Raw genomic sequence first — 18,425 nt, forward strand, 5'->3', positions numbered from 1 at the left:
AAGACCCTTTTTGCTGAGTGGAAGATAGAGAGACATGCGTGTGGTCTGACAACTTCAGCTTGCTGCCATCACTAACACCAATGTGGTCAAGAATCACACCATGGCTTTGATCAATACAACATCGTGCTCAAATGGACTGTGGCTGGAAGATACGCTGAGCGTGGATTGCGAACTGGACAAGATATAAAAGCTAAGCATGCTTCCCTTGAAGCCTTCATGTCCTGACTACTATCCACACCTCATCCGAGTTTAGCCTTGCTCATTCCTAGTCTTCAACAGCAGAAAACGATCACGATGTCAGATTCACCATCACAGCCCTCAATGTCAGAGAAGAAAACAGCCGTTTCCGACTCAGCCCTCGAGCCAGTTGAATCCGTCCTCGAGGGCCAGGGCGAACAACATGGCACAACTCAAAGAGGCCTCAAGTCACGCCATGCCCAGATGATTGCCCTCGGCGGCACCATTGGCACAGGTCTCTTCGTCGGCATCGGCCAGGCCCTACACATGGGCGGCCCCCTCTTCGTCCTCATCGCCTACATCTGCATCACCCTCCTCCTTTACGGTGTCGCCACCGCCACAGGCGAAATGTCCTCCTACCTCCCCGTGCCCGGCTCCTCCGTCGCCTACTACGGCAACCGCTTCTTCTCCCGCTCCCTGGGCTTCACCCTCGGCTGGGTCTACTGGTACATCTTCTCCATCACCGTCCCCGCCGAGATCACCGCGACCTACATCGTCATAACTACTGGTCGCCGCCCCTGCACATCGCCGTCTGGCTGACCCTCATCGGCCTCGTCATGGTCGGCCTCAACTGCTTCCCCGTCAAGGTCTACGGCGAGGCCGAGTTCTGGTTCGCGAGCATCAAGGTCTTCGGCATCATCGGCCTCCTCATGCTCTCAGTCGTCCTCTTCTTCGGCGGCGGGCCGTCCCACCAGCCGCTCTGGTTCTCCAACTGGTCCGACCCGGGGCCCGTCAAGGAGTACATCGTCTCCGGCAACTCGGGCCGCCTCGTCGCCTTCCTCGCCACAATCACCTTCTCCGTCTACGCCTTCGCCTTCGCGCCCGAGCTCCTCGTCGTCACGGGCGGCGAGATGGACAGCCCCCGCCGCAACATCCCCACCGCCACGCGCCGCTACTTCTACCGCCTCATCACCTTCTACATCCTCGGCGCCCTCGCCGTCGGCATCATCGTGAACTCGGAGAACCCCAGCCTCCTCAGCGGCGGCAAGGGCGCCGGCGCCTCCCCCTGGGCCATCGGCATCCGCGACGCCGGCATCCGCGGCCTCGACTCCGTCGTCAACGTCGTCATCGTCCTCTCCGCCTGGTCCGCCGGCAACTCCTACCTCTACCTCGCCAGCCGCGCCCTGTATTCAATGGCCCTCGCCGGCAACGCCCCGCGCGTCTTCACGCGCTGCACAAAGTCCGGCGTGCCGTACTACGCCACCGCCGCGAGCGCCTCCCTCTCGCTGCTCGCGTACCTCAATGTGGCGTCGACGGGTGCCACCGTGTTCAACTGGTTCGTCAACCTCATCAACACCGGCGCCTACCAGAGCTGGATCTGCTGCTGCGTCGTCTACCTGCGCTACCGCAAAGCCGCGGACGCGCAGGGCGTCGCAGACGCGCCCTTCCGCTCGCGGCTCCAGCCGTACTCGAGCATCGTCAGCATCTGCGGGTTTGGGCTGCTGCTCGTGGTGAACGGGTTCAAGGTGTTTCTGGACGGACAGTGGGACACCTCGTCGTTCCTGACGTCGTACATTGGCGTTGCCATCTTCTTTGCGCTGTACTTTGGGCACAAGTTCACCGTGGGCAGGGGCGATGCGTGGGTGCGGGATCCGATGGACGTGGATCTGGTGAGCGGGTTGGACGAGGTTCTGGCGCAGGAGACGCCTGCGCCGCCGAGGACGAAGTGGCATCAGAAATGGAGGGTGTTGTTTGAGTAGATGGGAGATTCGGAGGGACATTTTGTATGCTACCAGCCATCGAGGTATTTAGGGAATCGAGAAAAAGGGGGTCGGATTCCATCCGTACACTTCCCCCCAGCTTCCGGGTCGTTGAAACGGCCTGTAGACCCCTAATAATTTCAAAACCCACCGTGTGATATCTTGATATCTATTCGATGCCCTTGCCAACAGAGCCTTAGTTTAGGAGTGCCCTAGTTTCGGCGCCCGTTTCGGCGCCCGTTTCGTTGCTCTTATCCTAATTATTGCCAGTATTTCTCCCGCCCTTGTTACCGTGAATAGACCACGGACGCAGTTGCGTTCACCTCCGCAAGTGCTGTCACGCTCCTTCTCTTCCTTCTTGAAGCCACATTGGCTATAAAAATGAATGCCTTCATGAGATTGGATTTTCCGGCGCGCATGTCATGCGATTACTGGAGTATTGTCCCAACGAGGCCACGGCCCTAGACTCTGTGTAGGCTGGAGCAGGACTAGATGAAATACAACACACATGACTGGGTGAGGCAACACATAGACTCTTGACCATTAGCACGACACAAGATGAGGAAAATCCTTGTTGCCTTGTCTTTTTGGACAAGACATACTTTCAGGGCTAGATGGATAGCGCTTGAGTTCGGATTGTTTCCAAGAGCAGATCCAGTGACCACCACAGACCAAGCGAACACAAGACGAGACGTGTTGGAATGAACGCAAACAAATGTATTACTTTTATTTAATCAAACGTGATCTTGGTGCCAGTATGCTTGGCCGCAGCACCCGTCAGTCTCGCAACCATCAGATCGTCCTGCGCCTTGAGCTCTGCCGCCGGCTTGGCAGGACGAGGCTTCCTCTCCCGCACCTCTCCCTCCGCATCACCGCCCTCCTGCTGTTCCCTCTTGGGCGCACCCTTGCCGAAGCGCTTCTTGTACCGCGTCTGGTCGTCCTCCGCCAGCTCAATCTTGAGCGGACGGCCGAGCAGCTTGTTCACCCACCACTTCCTCGTCTTGACCTTCTGCTCCTCGACCGGCTTCTTCTTCTGCTTCTTCTCCTCTTCTTCCTCCTCGTCATCATCTCCGTCCTTCATCTCCTCGTCGCCCTCCTCGTCCTTGCTCTTCTCCTCGACAAAGTCCTCCTCCGTCTCGATCTCCTCCTTGATCTTGACGAACCCCTTGACAGCCCACCCCGCTGACTCGGGCTCTCTGAACTTGACCCATCCGTACCCCTTGCACTTGCCCGAGTCCTCAAACGTCGCGACCTTGACCCAGTCGATCTGCCCGCACTTCTCAAAGTGCTGTTGCACGTCCTCCTCGGTCGTCTTGAAGCTCAGGTTGCCCACAAAGATCTTGCTGCTCGTCGGCACCTCCTCCTTCACCGCCGCTCCCGCCTTGCCACCCTCCGCCGCCGTCTCCGTCTCCTTCTTCGGCCGCCCCTCAAACGACCGCGCGTCCTTGATCAGCAGCTTGCGGTGCCCCAGCTCCGCCTCCGTCAGCGCGAGCGCCGCGACCTTGGGCGCCACGTCGTCAAAGTCGACGTACGCGAAGCCCTTGTTGTTCGGCTTCTCGCGGCCGGCGACCTTGGTCGTCGGCATGTGCAGCCGCGTGATGCTGCTCTCGGTGATCATCTCGCCCGAGTTGGCAATCAGCCACTTGCGCAGCTCGTCCGCCGTCACGAAGAAGGGCAGGTTGCCGACCCAGACGCCGTGCTCGGAGCGCTTCGCGGCCTCCGCCTTGTCCTCCTTCTCCTTCTTCTTCTTGGCCTCGCGCTCGTCGTCGCTGTCGAGCTTGGGCGGCAGCTTCTTGCCCTTCTTGAGCGCGCGCTTGGCGCGCTTCGAGGGCGGCTCCGGGGCCTCGAGGTCGACTTCGATCTCCTCGACGTTGGCGGCGGAGGACTTGCGCTTCTTGGAGGGTTTGTCGGCGGTCTCGTCATCATCGGAAGAAGCGGCGGCGGCAGCAGCTTCGTCTTCGTCGTCGGTCTTCTTGGACTTCGACTTTGACTTCTTCTTGGGCTCGGGGGAGGCGGCGTCGGCGACCTCCTCTTCGACGACTTCCACCTTGGTCTTCTTGGACTTCTTCTTGGGTTCAGGTGCGTCGGCGACTTCTTCGGTAACCTCTTCCTTGACCTTTTTGGACTTCTTCTTCTTCGGTTCCGGGGATGCGGCGGCGACGTCTTCGACGGCGACCTCGTCCTTGACCTCCTTGGTCTTGGACTTGGACCGCTTCTTGGATTCGGAAGTGGCCATTGTTGATGGTTTGTGAGGTGCGCAAAGGCCTGGATCTCCCGGGGTGTTCGAGAAGCTTCAATGGCGATCGGTCTTTTGCAGGTCGCGCGACTGAGAATCTCGACCGTGGGGACCCTTTGCCAATGAACTGCCCCGAAATTTTTTTTTTTGTTCTTGCGATTGGGACTGATAACCGATAAGGCGATAAAGGCTCGTGGCACGGTGGCCCGTTCACCGAGACTGACCTGAGTGGGTACCAAGGTTGGGCTAGGCGAATGTAGCGGTACCGGTGCAAGATGCCTGTACAAGTACCTGCCTTTGCTGTGGCTGCAGAGAACTGACTCTGTTTAATGGGTTGGTGCCAAGCCAGATCCAAGTTCCCATGATGGCTGGTCGATTCCGCCCGAATCACAGCTGGTTTTTTTTCTCCTCTTCATTCCTGGGTGCAGAGCCCTGAGTAAGCTCCGAGGGAATGGGTCCAATCGAGCGAAAGGAAGAAATGATTACTAGGACCCGCGGGTTTTAAGAGTTGAGACCATGGTGTCGTGTATGTCTGTCTCCCTTTGGCCTGGGCATCCATCCTCACTCACACTGGTCTTGTTTTGATTCAGCTGCTGCTGCAGGTTATCAACCGCAACAACGTACCAGGGTTGTTTTATAGTACGTAGTGCGGAAGATGAGCATAAAACGAGACATCCCAAGGCAACAAAGCGCAATGTAACGTAAAAACGAGATGAGTTAAGCCAGAATTAAGCACTTAACCCTCCAAGGTCGGTGAGGAGGCATCCACTCGGCAGCCGGGGTTCCAGGTCTCCCTTTTCAGGGACAGAATCCGAAGTGCTCGCCGGTTGCCGCTCGGAGATCTTTGTCAGTTGACGGTGCAATGTAGCCGATTGGGAAAGGCACCCGGAGCAGGCCGGGACACGTCAACAAGCCGGGCGGCGCTTCACGGCTTGCCAAGGCCGCGTCCCAGCCATCTCCATTGCAACTGGTATCCGTAGGCCGACACGGCAGCAACTCTGGCCAGCTGAGGGGCACGCCGTATCCGCACACGGCGGCGGGCAGGACGGCAGCTGAGAAAGAAGGCGGGAGAAGGAGAGTGACAGTCGAATAAAAAAGCGAAGAAAAAGCGCCTGTGCAGCGACAGGAACAGGCTAAGGCAGCTAGGAGCTGAACCCCACATGCAGCACCACCATCAAGCCACCACTAAGGAGGCGCCAGCGCCGTCGCCTTGGAGCCCTCCGTCATCCACTCACGTGCGGCCATTTTCTGACGAATGAGACCCGCCAGCCGCCTGGCGAAACCTCCAGCGCCAGCCAACCGCCGCCCCGGTTCCGCGGTACGTGCCTTGTATCGGCACAAGTACCGCTACCTCTGCAGGTGTACACGATGTCGCTCTGCAGCGCTGCACCCTTGCCTTCCCTTCCCGCCCTTGCTGTTTCGGCATTGTAGGGCATCCATCGGGTTCATCAGTCACGCTCGCTGCAGTCCAGTGGTGGATGCCCACCCCCCCTTGACCGCCTCTGCCTCTGGTTAATATTACAGGCGGCCTGCAGCAGCCTTCATCCACTGACACAGCTGCAGCGCAGATTCTGGGTGGATGCGTCCAACGGGATCCAGCCAACGCACGTTGCTTGGGTGTGGATGGGGTTTGGCAAGGGTGGTGGTCCACAGGCCACCGTCACCACCTTATCCGTACAGGTACTGTTATGTAGCCTGGGTGCGGGTACGTTGGGCCCCCGTCTCTACATACCTAGTAGCCTAACAAGCACCATTGTGGAAGGCCAAGTCCGCTGTATTCTCACGCAAACCAACCGAGAAACCAGACGAAAAAAGGTAAAGGGCCCTTTTTTCCCACTCCTCCTCCTCCTCCACCTCGCTCGCCCTCTTCCACTGCTTTGCTTTGCTTTCGCTTCCGTTGCTCCATCTCCATCGCTCCCCTTGACACTCCTCCCAGGCCTTTGCCCCCCAAACAAATCCTCCTTCTTTCCCCTCACCATTCACAACCACAACAACATTCACACGACTTCATTCAATCGCCAGCACCACTACTGATCGCTTTGCCCGCCGCGCCATCTCGTCGCTTTCAATCAACAGAAGCTGGCATTCTAGACGTTCCTGGACTCTTGCCGTCGTCGCTTGTCTGGTCGCAACCGTCGTCGTCGTCATCCAGACTCAAAAACCCACCGACTCCCGGCCGACCGATCGTTCGCACTCATTCCGACCATGAATGTGCTGCTCTCGCCACAACCGCCCCTATTCCAACATCCCCACGACGCAAACCGCATCTCTCCCTCTCGTTCTTGTCAGTATTTTCCCCCGCTGTCTGCGTTTGAGTGCTTTCCCCCCCTTGCGCTTCAGAAACGGCGGCCAAGGCTTCGCCGTGCATCCCGACCCGACGCTAACCCGAAAACAGTGAGCCCATTTCACAACATGGCCACCAGCCGCAAGCGCAAGGCCGACGAAGACGGCGACGAGATGTCCCTCTCTCCCAGAAGCTCCCCCTCCGCCTCGGCGAGACAGCTCGCCCGACCATCGAAAAAGGTCCGCTCCAACGAGCTCATCGGCCGCCCTCTCACGCTCCCCCGACTCCTCGAGACTTTGGACCCTACCCAGCTGCGCACCGTCCTCGAGCGCATCTGCGAGCGCCACCCTGAAATCGGCCACGAGGTCGTCACCAGCGCCCCCCGACCGACGGTTGACGCCGCCCACGGCGTTCTGCGGGAGTACCAGGAGAAGATGAAGGCCGCGATACCCTACGGCGAAACCAGCCCCGATTACACCTACTACCGTGTCAAGGCGCCACTCACAGCCCTGATCGATGCCCTGCTCGACTTCACTCCCCAGTATCTACCCCCCAACGAGACCCAGACCACTGTCTCATTGCAATATCTGGACGGCGCCACCAAGATTATCCACCAACTCCCCAACTGGGAGCCCCAACAGTACCGCCATCACAAGGAGAGCGCATACGACGAGATCTCCAAGGCCTGGGCCCTTGTCGTCAACGAGGCGGCCAAGCGCGGAGGAGGCCTCAGCCTGCACACCGGCGGATGGGACGAGACCCTGGCGAAACACCACGAAATTTCTGGCGGACGCATGGGCACGGCAATGAACGCGATGGCGGCGGGAGTGAGCTGGATGGCCACCAACTCGTCGAACGGAGGAGGACAACCCGCAAATTCTACATCGGACCCGAACTCGATTCTCAACCAACTCATGTCTGGAACCTATGGAGCGCCTGTGCGTGTTGGACCCTGGTAAAGGCATGGAGGACGTAATTGGCAATGCATGACGGGCCACGACAGGACCAGATCGGCCCACGGTCGATCGCTTCACTGAACATATCACGACGACTATAACGACGGCTTCTTGGTCATTTCCGACTTCTCTTTTTTCACTTTCCTCACTTCATTCAGCATGGGACGGCAAAGGGCATAGACTTTTGGTTTCCGTGGACAAATTCATGTCAAAGGCTGGGGTACGGCGGCGTTTTGTCATTTTTCCTGATTGATGATATCCCTTTCCTATCGCATGCCGCGCAGTCGTTCCCACGCAAGGGACGTTGGGTTTGTTCCATGATGGTACAACCTCTCCCTGCGAACACATTGGGTCTGACGAGGAAATCGAGTCACACATTCCACGTGTAGGTAGTTTTGGCATTTTGGAGGGTGTCACACAGCACAGGGGTGGAGGAAGCATTGGGGGAGGCAAGCAATCTACAAACCCTCCCATTTGGGGAGTTTTCTGTCCAAACACATACATAATTATCGCTCTCTCAATAGGACTGTCGCAATTTGGTGAGCTGTGTCAACAGCACCCAGTCATGTGGTGCAGTTCTCGACTCGTGCAGGGCAGTGGGCCTGTTTCATCCAACTACCTTACTTTGGTATTCATCGACTGAGGCATGTCAAGGCAGCATGAGAAATTAAGAGTATTAGCACAACACATAGGACCCTCGCAGCCAAACCTGTGTCCCTAGACTGGGTGTCCACCCGGTCTGCATGTGGGTTAAAAGGACGCATGTGTTTCAACTGCCCACGGCATCGGTGACACGAATCACACTATGGGCAGCCGTCCGTCTGTCCGTCCATCCATCACTCACTCGTGTACGGTGACTTTTGTGTAAACTGGGCCAAACTTTCCAGCAAGCTAGGCAGGTAGAACAAGGTAGCCCCGTTGCTCCACGCGGCAACCTTCTTTTCCCACAACCTGTGCATCCGATAGTTTCTCACGAGTTCGCTTTCCGGGGTTCTACGATGGGTTTTGTCCCTTCTTCTGACGCAAACCCCCTCCCTCTGTGCGTGCCTGATCATCACCAACCCATAACCAACAACTGGGATTTGCCTGTTACCTGGTCTTTACGTAGTCAGGATTTTGAAGAAGGTTTCCGTGTCCCTTCGTCATTTCATTATCCCCCAATGGATCGAGCAGCTCCGTCTTGCCGAAGATGGAATGAAATAAGCAACAAGCACAGTGTCACTTGACCCCGCGGTTCGTGCGCTGGAGCCAGGCCTGAAACCCGTGGTGAATGCACGTCTCTCGCCCGTCGTGATGAGATTGGGTTGGCATTCGGGGAAGGGCACCGAGAAAAGGGCTTCTGTTTTGCCCATCTTCACACACACACCTGGGCCGTCCCCGATTACGAGACGAGCCGCCGCCCAACGACTTGCGTCCGGGCCGTCAAGGGTGCTCCAGGGAAGCTTTGGCGGGGTAGGTTTGTGGAGGTCCACCGGCCACGGGTGGCCTTGCCCTTCTCCAACCGTTCACTGTTCGGACGACAGGCGCCAGCGCCGCGGCGAACTCTCAGGTACCGTCAGCGGGTAGAGTACCTGCCGCTTCAGCGCCCCGGGCCTTGGGGGAGCCTTATTGGTGTCCCGTCCCGCCAGGGTTGGTGGGGTCCAGGCACCAGGCAGGGGCTTATCTAATCGTCCACCTTGAGGTGCTCTGTAGGTACCTACATACCTTATGTCACGTGAAGACCCGGCCTCGACGCGTGAACTGAACGCGCCACCCATCTGCAGTCACAACAGCTCGAAGCTAGGCAGCGAGAGCACCCATCGACCTCACAACCCCTCTTCGCGATTGCCAAAGGTCTCCATTGTTTGCCCTCAAGCTGCACTCGAAAGCTGTGTCGTAGATTACAAACATAGGGAGAATCGAAGCACACATTCGACAAGATGCCCGCGTACGTTCCTGTTGACGTCCCCGAGAGCGTGTCGCGACTACCAAACTGACATTGCCTGCACCGCAGCCCGGGCGACCAGCACAGCACCTGGGAGAACCCCTTCGAGGAGCCCCAGAAGCGCATGAGCGAATACACGGCCCAGGAGATCGCCACTCTCCAGAGCCGTCTCGAGAAGCAGCTTGGCCCGGAGTACATCTCCGCCCGCGCCGGCCCCTCGGGCCAGAAGGTGCACTACATCGCCGCCGAGAAGTGCATCGCGCTCGCCAACGAGGTGTTCGGCTTCAACGGCTGGTCCTCATCTATCCAGAACATCCAGGTCGACTTCGTCGACGAGCACCCGCAGACCATGAAGATCAGCCTCGGCCTGTCCGTCATCATGCGCGTCACGCTGCGCGACGGCACGTACCACGAGGACATTGGCTACGGGCACATTGAGAACTGCAAGGGCAAGGCTGCGGCGTTTGAGAAGGCCAAGAAGGAGGGCACGACGGACGCGTTGAAGAGGGCGCTGAGGAACTTTGGCAACGTGCTGGGCAACTGCATATACGACAAGGACTACCTGTCCAAGGTGACCAAGATGAAGGTCGCGCCGACAAAGTTCAACGAGGGCGAGCTGCACAGGCACTCGGACTTTGCGGCCAAGAAGGAGGAGAAGGCTGCCTTGCCACCACCGCCGCCGGTCATTAAGCAGGAAACGACGGCGGATTCGCTCGAGGATCTTTTGGAAGGTAGGAGATACCCACGCTTTGAGTTTGTGGATTAGGCTGACAGTTGCCAGACTTTGATGAGGCAGACTTCGCGGTTGTTGAAGGCGAGCACCCAGACGAAGTGGTTCTCCCTCCAGCAGCAAACAACACCGCGAACAGCAGAGCCGCGAGCGTCGCGCCAGCACCACCCGTACCCCAGCACATGCAGACCTCCAACAACAGACCTCTGGGCAGAAGCACATCAGCAGGAAACCTGGGCCGAGCTCCCCAGACGCCAAATCAAGCACACTCACGTCCTCAACCGCAAGCAGCCTACGGAAACCGTCCTCAACCACCCAACCAACCACGCGCCCCCACGAATCCTACCGCCCCGTCAGCTCCCGCAGCCCCGCCAGCGAATGGCAACATGACGACCCCGGGCGGCGGTGGTGGTGCCAACGCCGCCGAGCCAATAGCCTTCTTCTCCGCACGTGCCGTACAGCAAATCCCCGATTCTGCTCTGCAGGGGACCAACACTGACGCTCCTCTCATGATGCCAGCCGGGCAACAAGCCTTCAATCCAAAGGCAGAGAGCCCATCCATACGCAAAACCCCCGGCATAGACCACAACTCCTCGAAGCCCCTTTCCCGCAACGGCACGCACGTCCCGCCCACCTCGACACAGCAAGCAGAGACGCCAGCAAAGGGATCCGGATTCACGCCTGTTAGGCCCGCGGGTGCTGGCCCCGCGCCGAATCCGCAGTTCAGTCAGGCCCGACGTATCGGTGCCCCGGGTGGCGCGGGTAGTCCCCTCGCCAACCGCGGCTCGTACCGGCCGCCGACGATGAAGAGGCCGCTCCAGCAGGACGGCGGGGCCGGACGCCCTGCTCTGGCGGATGTGTCGAATAATGGCGGGGTTAGCACGGCATCTGGCGGCGGGCCTGGGCTTGATTCTAAGCGGCAGAAGATGTCATAGAGGGTTTCGAAGGAGGGTAGTTATTAGATTTGGGGCTTTTGAGTTTTGATGTCTGGAGCTCAGGCGTCGGGTGATTATAGGGGCATATCGTACGGAGTTTTGGGACGGCCGTGCTGTCGGAATGGGACTGTTAGGTTCAGCGGTAGAAAGACGTGGAATCATGAACTGTTTTCTTGGTCGATGACATGATTATCCGAGTTTCGATGCTGTGCTGTGTTGATGATGCGTGCGAAAGGAGACTGGTTGGGATATTGGGCAGACTGCTCACGAGCTGTCAAGCCGGTATGATCGTCAAATAGTCAGTTCCAGGGTCCCGGATAGGCTGAAACGAAGGTTGTTGTCGTGGTGCTCGACCTGTCGAGGGAAACGGCCCGGTTGAGTATATAATGCATCTCTTATGCTGGCTACATGCTCCTCTCTTGACAGCAATGAGCGATACCGTGTGGAAAATGACAATCCGGGAACATCGTCGTTAGTGCCTGGTGTTAACATCCTGTTCAGAATCTGGTTGGCTGATGATGAGCGGCGTTGCAGACTTTCTATTTGTCTACTATTAGCGGCCTCGTCTCTTCTCGTCTGTGTTGTTTCTTGGGTGTTTGATCGATATTCGGGGTTTATTATGTGTGTTGAGTCTGTTTTTGAGTGTCGTGGGACATGAAAGGGAACACTTCTTGGCATCGGCTTAGGTTTCACAGGTAGTCGGGCAACACCCAATGACGCTGCTGGAGTTGATCATTTGGTTTTTGTATTCTCTTCGAATAGCTTCACTACTCGTCTAATAATGGCACGGTGAGAGAAAGCTAGGCGTCCCAAGTCCCGGATGGGAAGCACGCGTGTCGTCTGCTAGCCAGGCGCAACCAAGGTACGCAAGACATCATCGGCCAAAGAGGGTCCTTGCGGCGGTATAAAAGCATGATTGTGTTTGTTTCCCAGGCTTCCCTTCATTTAAATGTTCGGTATTGGTCCATGGAATTGCATCCGCTCTTGCTACAGTTCAAGTCTGGCGTGGGACCAGGCGCCGGACGCAAGTGAGATAGACTAGGCTTCCAACTTCCATATTTCGGCCTGGTTCTGTCATTCATCGCTACCCGCTGCTTATTTGTACATAATACACCGTGGCTGTATTTGCGTATGTTTGGGACCGTTTAAGTTCTCGGTCTTGATGTTGCGGATGTGGACGGGAAACTGCAAACTCAGCATCATAGAACAAGCCCGCATTGTCGGCGAAAAAGATTCGACGGATTCTAATGGGCTTTTAAGGGGTATCGGTGCGGTCTCATGTTCATGTGGCAATAAAACATGACATGTCGTATTTCCTCGGGTTCTGACAGGCAGAATGCGACGGGATCATTCAAGGTATTCTCTGAGTTCAACGCAAACAGCACCCGTCTCTCCGACCGTTGGCCAGTCTTGTCTTGGTAGCCTGGTCACTGGAAACTTTCCCATCCTTTTTACAGCTTGCCTTAACACCGTCCTGCGTTTCTTTCTGCTGTGTATTGCTTACGGTATAAGTGATACACAGGTGCTTGTTTCAATTAGTATGAGAAGAAAAGCAGCGACAGAGGCGGCATACGGAGTGAACTCCAGCTTTGAGAGCAACGTTTCCAGAATCGTGGATCGACTCGGCAAATCTCATTTGTTCCTGGACGTTCTTCATATTCATGAGGGCCTTTTATAGCAGTAACTCAGCAAAATGAAGGTGCGGGAGAATTCCAGAGGGTGACTTGCGATGGCTGATGATCAGAGTGCCTATGCGCTTGATTTTCCTTCAGCTTTGATGATGAAATCCATTGCTTAATTAGAGTGGGACTAGGTGCGATCTTACATATACAGAATATTGCTAAGTAGGCATAGGACTATCTGTTCAACAATGTTTTCCTGTAATCGCGAGCCCAGCTGCAGCTGCAAGCTTCTGTTAGTGTTGATGCAAAGGTCATCAGTCAATTTGAGACATCGTTTCTTGACCATCTCCTCATCCTGAAGGTATCCTGTTTCTTTCGTCTGGCTCTAGTGTCCCCCCATACAGGCTTCATACTCACTAAACGCCACGGTTCTCAGGTTTGAAGACAGGCCCAAGAGAGACTTGACTAGCAGCTAAGGCTGAAGCAGCACAGGAAGGCAGCTAACAAATGGTAGACTTAGATCGCTATGAAATCTGATGAGAAGGAATAACTGCTGTCTTCCATTTGTTTTCATTGGAAAAGAACTTTTGATGGAGGTCTTTTCTAGAATGTCATATGAATGTCCGTGAAAGATGGGCTCTTGTGGATGGAGAGGCGAGACGCAAGAATGCCACGATCAGGTTGAGTGAGATCGAATGAAGAAATAACGAATATGATAAGCCTTAGATAATTTGGTATGTTTCCTCAGCAATGCCTCTTAGTTTCTGTGCGTTGTTCTCGCGACTTGTTAAGTGCCAAGCCAACGACGGATTTCTTGTTTTTGAGCATTGCCTTGCGCAATGACATGTGTCAATCTACCCATTCAAAATCTTTGGTCCCTTTACTCACTGTGGTCTAGTGATTCCGTGAGTATACTCTACGAGGAGAATATCCAGCGAGTGGGCATAAGTCTTGTTAGTATAGGAAGTGACCAGCACTGTAAGTTGACGATTTCCAACGGTTGAGCTGATTCTGATGTAGGCATCACAAGGCATGTGTCAGATAATTGCCCGCTGTGTTCGATATCACTGTCCGTTGTTATGCCTTTTATCAGGTTTCAAGGGTACATGAGGGCTACAAAATCTAGTACGTGCAAGCGGTTGTCATGACCGAGATGCATGTTGCGCTGGGGTTAGTTAGTAAACGCTAAGAATCTACCTCATTAATGCCGCTGTATTGCTAGTATCCCATATTCCTCCAGGCGCTTCTAGGCTTTTCTGTGCGACCAGCTGTTATATCTTACGGATACTCATCGGGCGTGAAACTCACTGTATCTTGATAGCATATAGAATCGGGGATACTTTTCATGGTTATCATTCTCAGAAAACCAATTGACAAGAAAGCAGAGCACTCGAACCGCAGCTATTGTATTTGCTCTTTCTATGCTACACCAACAGCAGCTGTAAGGGCATGTTTATATATCCAATGCAGAAGTACATATGAGCTATGCCATTGCAATCGACATGAAAAGAGCACAACACCCGCGAAGACATTAAGTTCTTGAACTTGTGTACAAAGTAGTATGTGATCTCTAGCAGCGCCAGCTTTCTGTAACCTTCATTTACATTCCATCGTGCTGCTTGACGCCCTCCAGAGCCTTCAAATATCCCAAGCGGTCGACGACATAGAACTCAGAGTCCATCGCGTCCAAGTCGACGAACTCGGAGTCCAGGCTTCCTGCCTTGATGGCAAGAACAGAGGTGGACGCGTCGGGGACTCCGTGGGTGGATGCGCCGCAGTTGCCGCAGAAGTGGCTGTGGTACAGCTTGCCGGAGTCGCCAAGGTGGGGATATGACCTGGTGATGCCTGCAATTGCATTTCAGAAAATACAATGAGAAAGTTGAGAGGTGAGGCGGATCCTCGGGCACACCCTTACCTTGGGTTATCTTGAAGGCATCGCGGGAGATGATGATGTTGACGCTGAAGGCGCTGGCAGTCCGCTTTTTGTTGCATGTCAGAGTGGGTTTTGTTTGTGTTTGAAGGTGGTCTTACTTTTTGGCAAGGCTTGCAATGGCAAACGGCTTTGGTAGCGTTGTCCACTGACATGGATGATGAGCTCTGAAATTAGGATGGCGTTCTCAGGCAGAACTTACATTCCGCGGTGTATCTCACAGCACCGCAAATACAGCCTCCGGTGACAACCATCGTTTCTTTCAACAATTGAATTATGAGGTCAAAAGAAGTGGAAGGTTGAAGTCTCTAATCTTATGGGGTTTGGTTGAGCAGAACTGGGATAGGCGAAAATGAAATGTTGGAAGGTTTCAAAGTTTTCTCGGCTTCCCAGAGCCGTAATGCGGTATTTAAATCCCTCCACAGGTGCAAAAGCTTTTAGTCTACCTTGTATTGTTTATGAATGTTGTTGTTTGTAAGGCCTCTGTGCCATGGTGGGCTCGGGGTCTACTTTGATGAGCGAAGCCCATCCGATGACAAACACCTTAAAGTCGACCTGTCTCCACTCAACAAGATCACACATGTGACTCACAGTCTGTTTCGATCAGATGATTCAATAGGCATTGCCATGGTATTGCAGTGAATCTGTACGATGAAGTCGGTACAACGCCTTTTTGTCAGCTTGACAGCTCCCAATAGCCCAGGTCACCACTATGCGTCCGGTGATGCTCCATGTCATTACGCTACCGGGCGTGATGTGATGTGGCCTTACTTCCCCTGCGCTCCTCCCACATCTCCTCGAGTATGGAAACAAGATCAGTTGTAGTCACCTGCAGGGGGACCACCGCTCCTTTCTTCCCGAACTTGCCCTGCTGCATGTACACACTGCTAATGATCCTTCTGGCCAATGTCTCGACGTCACGACCGCTGGCCCACCTCGGTGTGAGGCTTAGACGTTCGAACAGGTCGTGGACAATCTCCGACGAGTCATCTCCTTCAACTACGCCGATCTTGAGCCTCTGAAGCTGGTTCCTGAGATACTGAAGACATGCGTGTGGAGGCATGGGCTCAAATGTGATCTGTTCTGGGAATCTGCTTCGCAACCCCGGGTTGGTTTGCATTAAACAATCCATCTCGCGGGTGTACCCGGCCAAGATTACGACCATGTTGTTCCTGTAACGCGGTTGTGTCATGGCATCGACTAGCTCTCCGACGGCTTCCGTGTGGAAGCTGGAACCACTTGTGCCATTGCTGCCCATGGCTAGACGGTAGGCTTCGTCAATGAATAGAACCTTTCCGAGGCCGGTCTCAAGGGTATTGAGAACTTTGGGACCGGTTTGCCCCACATACTCTCCAACAATATCGGTGACTGAGCAAGTCACAACCTCGTCTGTGGAAAGCAGGCCCATATCGTAGTATAGGCGTCCGATCTTTCGAGCCGTCGAGGTCTTACCAGTGCCCGGCGGGCCCTTGAAGATGAAGGCCCAGGGGATATAGGGCTTGGGATCAATGTCATGTAGCCGCATGCCGTCAACTAAGAGCTGATATCCTTCAAACTTTTCGACAATCTCTCTGAATCCGACGAAATCTTTGAAGAGGGCTGCTCTGTTTCCCTCAGCTTGTGAAGCCCGATCCCATTGAGGGTCAATATCGGCAGGCTCGACGGCAGGTTTCCTGTGAGAAAGGCCCGATCTGATTCTCGCATTGAGGCGGACCTTCGCCTGGTTGAGTAGGTTCTCGACATCTCCCGCATTGCCGATCTTTGGGTTAATGCGCATGCGGCTGATGACTTGTCGAGATACCGCCCTGGCATCCTGTGTCATTTTGAGGTCACACTGCTCGGCTTTCAGATCCATGATCTGGCATAGTTCATCCTCGCTGTACGGGTCAAAGTGTAAAGCCGTTTCTTTGGGGAAACGTCTCTGGAGCCCCGGATTGCAGTTGTTGAACAGTTGACCCATCTCGTGACCGTATCCGACAAGTATGATACATCTGTCCTCCGGATCTGCGGACACGTTCGCAACAATAGTGTCAAGCACAGCTGTGCGATAGATATCCGTCTTGTTGCCGCCTCCATTTGCTCTGGGATACAACATGTGTGCGTCGTCGATGATGAGCACGTTCCCCCGAGCTTGAGAGAGGATATCCTGTGTCTTCCGCTCTGATTCCCCAACATATCTACCAATCAAGTCAGACGGATTCCGGACCATGACCTTTGTCCCAGTCACAAGCCCGAGGTCGATGAGTATCTGACCGTATAATGCAGCGACAGTCGTTTTCCCTACTCCAGGGGGTCCGAGAAACAATCTGTTCAGACCAATCTTTAGCGGCTTCACTCCAAGAAGCTCACGTTGATAGTTGGTCTGAGAGAAGTCGATGGTATTACCAATTTCGCTCTTGACTTTGTTTAGTCCGATCATGGTTTGTAGCTTTTTCCATGAGGCGTTGTGGATTCTTGCGTCCTTCGGCTCTGGTCCTAAGAGGTCTTGTGGCATGAAGACCGTATTTTGATCGTCAATAACATCAAGAATCTCGGCGTTCTCGGTGGCGTCCGTCTCGCCATCTTTTTGCTGATCGGAGAGACCTGATGACTGGATGCCGTAGTTTGTAGGATTGTCAAATTATCGCATGTAATCCGCTTGAAGTCGACGTGCTCGTCTCTTGCATGCCTCCTCCAACTCTTGCTGTAAGTAATCAAATACGCTCCAGCGCTGTTGGGACGCCTTTCCTTCTTGTACCATTCGCCGAGCCAAGGCGCGCAGACTGCCATCCTTGAACCCACCCCTGACTGAAAAGCCATTTTTCTGCATCATTCGCACGAGAAGCTGTCGTATTTCATCATCGCTGTAATCTGGGAGAGTGAACGGGACCGGCAGCTGCTGCAAAGCCTCCTCGCTGTTCTCGATAAGGTCGAGAAGAGTCTTTTCCCTGGAGGAGATAATCACAACAGATGTTTTCGCATCACCAACGGCGTTGCTCACGCTGTCTGTGCCGAAGTAGCCACCAGGAATGTCGTAGAAGATAACCTGCTCATTGTTAGTGTCGAGCGATGAGACTCATAGTCCAAACCTACCGCAGGGTCTTTTTGCGAGGCTGGAGTTGACCGGGTGTCGGGATCCTCGGAATCGTCATCGTCATCGCGATTGTTATCAGTATCGTCGCAGTCACAATCATCGTCATCGTCACAGTCACAATCATCGTCATCGTCAATGTGCTGACGAGGTCCAGACGTTTAACGATATCCCGACGTTCTAGCAAATGTCTGTTCAGTCACAGCCCCGATGGAATAGAGGAACTGCGCATAAAGCTGTGCAATAGACTTTTTGCCTTCCATAGTAGGTCAGTTTATGTTCAATTTTTTTGGTTCAAGAAAATTTACCTGTTCCATCTTTCCCGTGGAGAACTAGATGAAGTCGCAACTTCTTGTGCTTGTCGCCCGTTTGCTTGCTCGCCTTGACTCTGGCCTTGACAGCAAGAAAATGGGCTTTCAAATTTTCAAGACCAATCATAGTCATGAGTTGATCAAGGTGTACGTTCTTTTCGTTGTCATCTTGCTTCTGTCTTAGCCATTCTAGTCTCGATGGTGAGTCGTCGTCAACGTCCTCTGGCTTCATGCCGCTGAAAATAAATTCGGCCCATTGAGGCACATTTTCAGGCCATGTAGATACGTCTTCGGCTGTCTGCTGTTCCTGATCCGATATTGCCATCGTGACAACTTCGGGTGAAGAGCCACAAGTGGAGTTCTCATCACTCTGAGATTCCTTGTTGCTTTCTGACATTTCGATATTGTTCTTTTGCTTTTCGTTGCTGGGCGGGGGGCTTCAGGAAGAAGAGAGAAGAAGAGACTGAAGTGACAAAATTATATTGTTCAT

The 18,425-nt window shown here is 54.5% G+C and overlaps 6 protein-coding genes across 6 annotated transcripts; 3 read left to right on the forward strand and 3 right to left on the reverse strand.

Annotated features, from left to right (window-relative positions):
• Positions 1-294: 294 nt before the first annotated feature.
• Positions 295-1,937, forward strand: GCG54_00011151 (Proline-specific permease; the record flags this gene model as incomplete). The annotated part of the gene is made up of 2 exons (XM_045411060.1): positions 295-732; positions 825-1,937. 2 exons carry the CDS (start codon positions 295-297, stop codon positions 1,935-1,937), a joined length of 1,551 nt encoding a protein of 516 aa, XP_045268118.1.
• Positions 1,938-2,667: 730 nt separating this feature from the next.
• Positions 2,668-4,173, reverse strand: GCG54_00011152 (Nucleolar protein 13; the record flags this gene model as incomplete). The annotated part of the gene is made up of 1 exon (XM_045411061.1): positions 2,668-4,173. The coding sequence occupies one exon, from the start codon at positions 4,171-4,173 to the stop codon at positions 2,668-2,670; it is 1,506 nt and encodes a 501-aa protein (XP_045268119.1).
• A 2,412-nt stretch (positions 4,174-6,585) lies between these two features.
• Positions 6,586-7,416, forward strand: GCG54_00011153 (Tethering factor for nuclear proteasome STS1; the record flags this gene model as incomplete). Its single annotated transcript, XM_045411062.1, has 1 exon — positions 6,586-7,416. One exon carries the CDS (start codon positions 6,586-6,588, stop codon positions 7,414-7,416), a length of 831 nt encoding a protein of 276 aa, XP_045268120.1.
• Positions 7,417-9,120: 1,704 nt separating this feature from the next.
• GCG54_00011154 (DNA repair and recombination protein mus-11) lies at positions 9,121-11,002 on the forward strand (the record flags this gene model as incomplete). The annotated part of the gene is made up of 3 exons (XM_045411063.1): positions 9,121-9,255; positions 9,420-10,068; positions 10,119-11,002. 3 exons carry the CDS (start codon positions 9,121-9,123, stop codon positions 11,000-11,002), a joined length of 1,668 nt encoding a protein of 555 aa, XP_045268121.1.
• A 3,222-nt stretch (positions 11,003-14,224) lies between these two features.
• On the reverse strand, positions 14,225-14,808 carry GCG54_00011155 (uncharacterized protein; the record flags this gene model as incomplete). The annotated part of the gene is made up of 4 exons (XM_045411064.1): positions 14,225-14,469; positions 14,540-14,603; positions 14,656-14,702; positions 14,757-14,808. The coding sequence occupies 4 exons, from the start codon at positions 14,806-14,808 to the stop codon at positions 14,225-14,227; spliced, it is 408 nt and encodes a 135-aa protein (XP_045268122.1).
• Positions 14,809-15,296: 488 nt separating this feature from the next.
• GCG54_00011156 (Stage V sporulation protein K) lies at positions 15,297-18,332 on the reverse strand (the record flags this gene model as incomplete). The annotated part of the gene is made up of 5 exons (XM_045411065.1): positions 15,297-17,144; positions 17,256-17,579; positions 17,627-17,767; positions 17,828-17,880; positions 17,933-18,332. The coding sequence occupies 5 exons, from the start codon at positions 18,330-18,332 to the stop codon at positions 15,297-15,299; spliced, it is 2,766 nt and encodes a 921-aa protein (XP_045268123.1).
• Positions 18,333-18,425: the final 93 nt, after the last annotated feature.

This window comes from Colletotrichum gloeosporioides, assembly GCF_011800055.1.
Source record: "Colletotrichum gloeosporioides strain Lc1 chromosome Unknown consensus_17, whole genome shotgun sequence".
NCBI lineage: Eukaryota > Fungi > Ascomycota > Sordariomycetes > Glomerellales > Glomerellaceae > Colletotrichum > Colletotrichum gloeosporioides.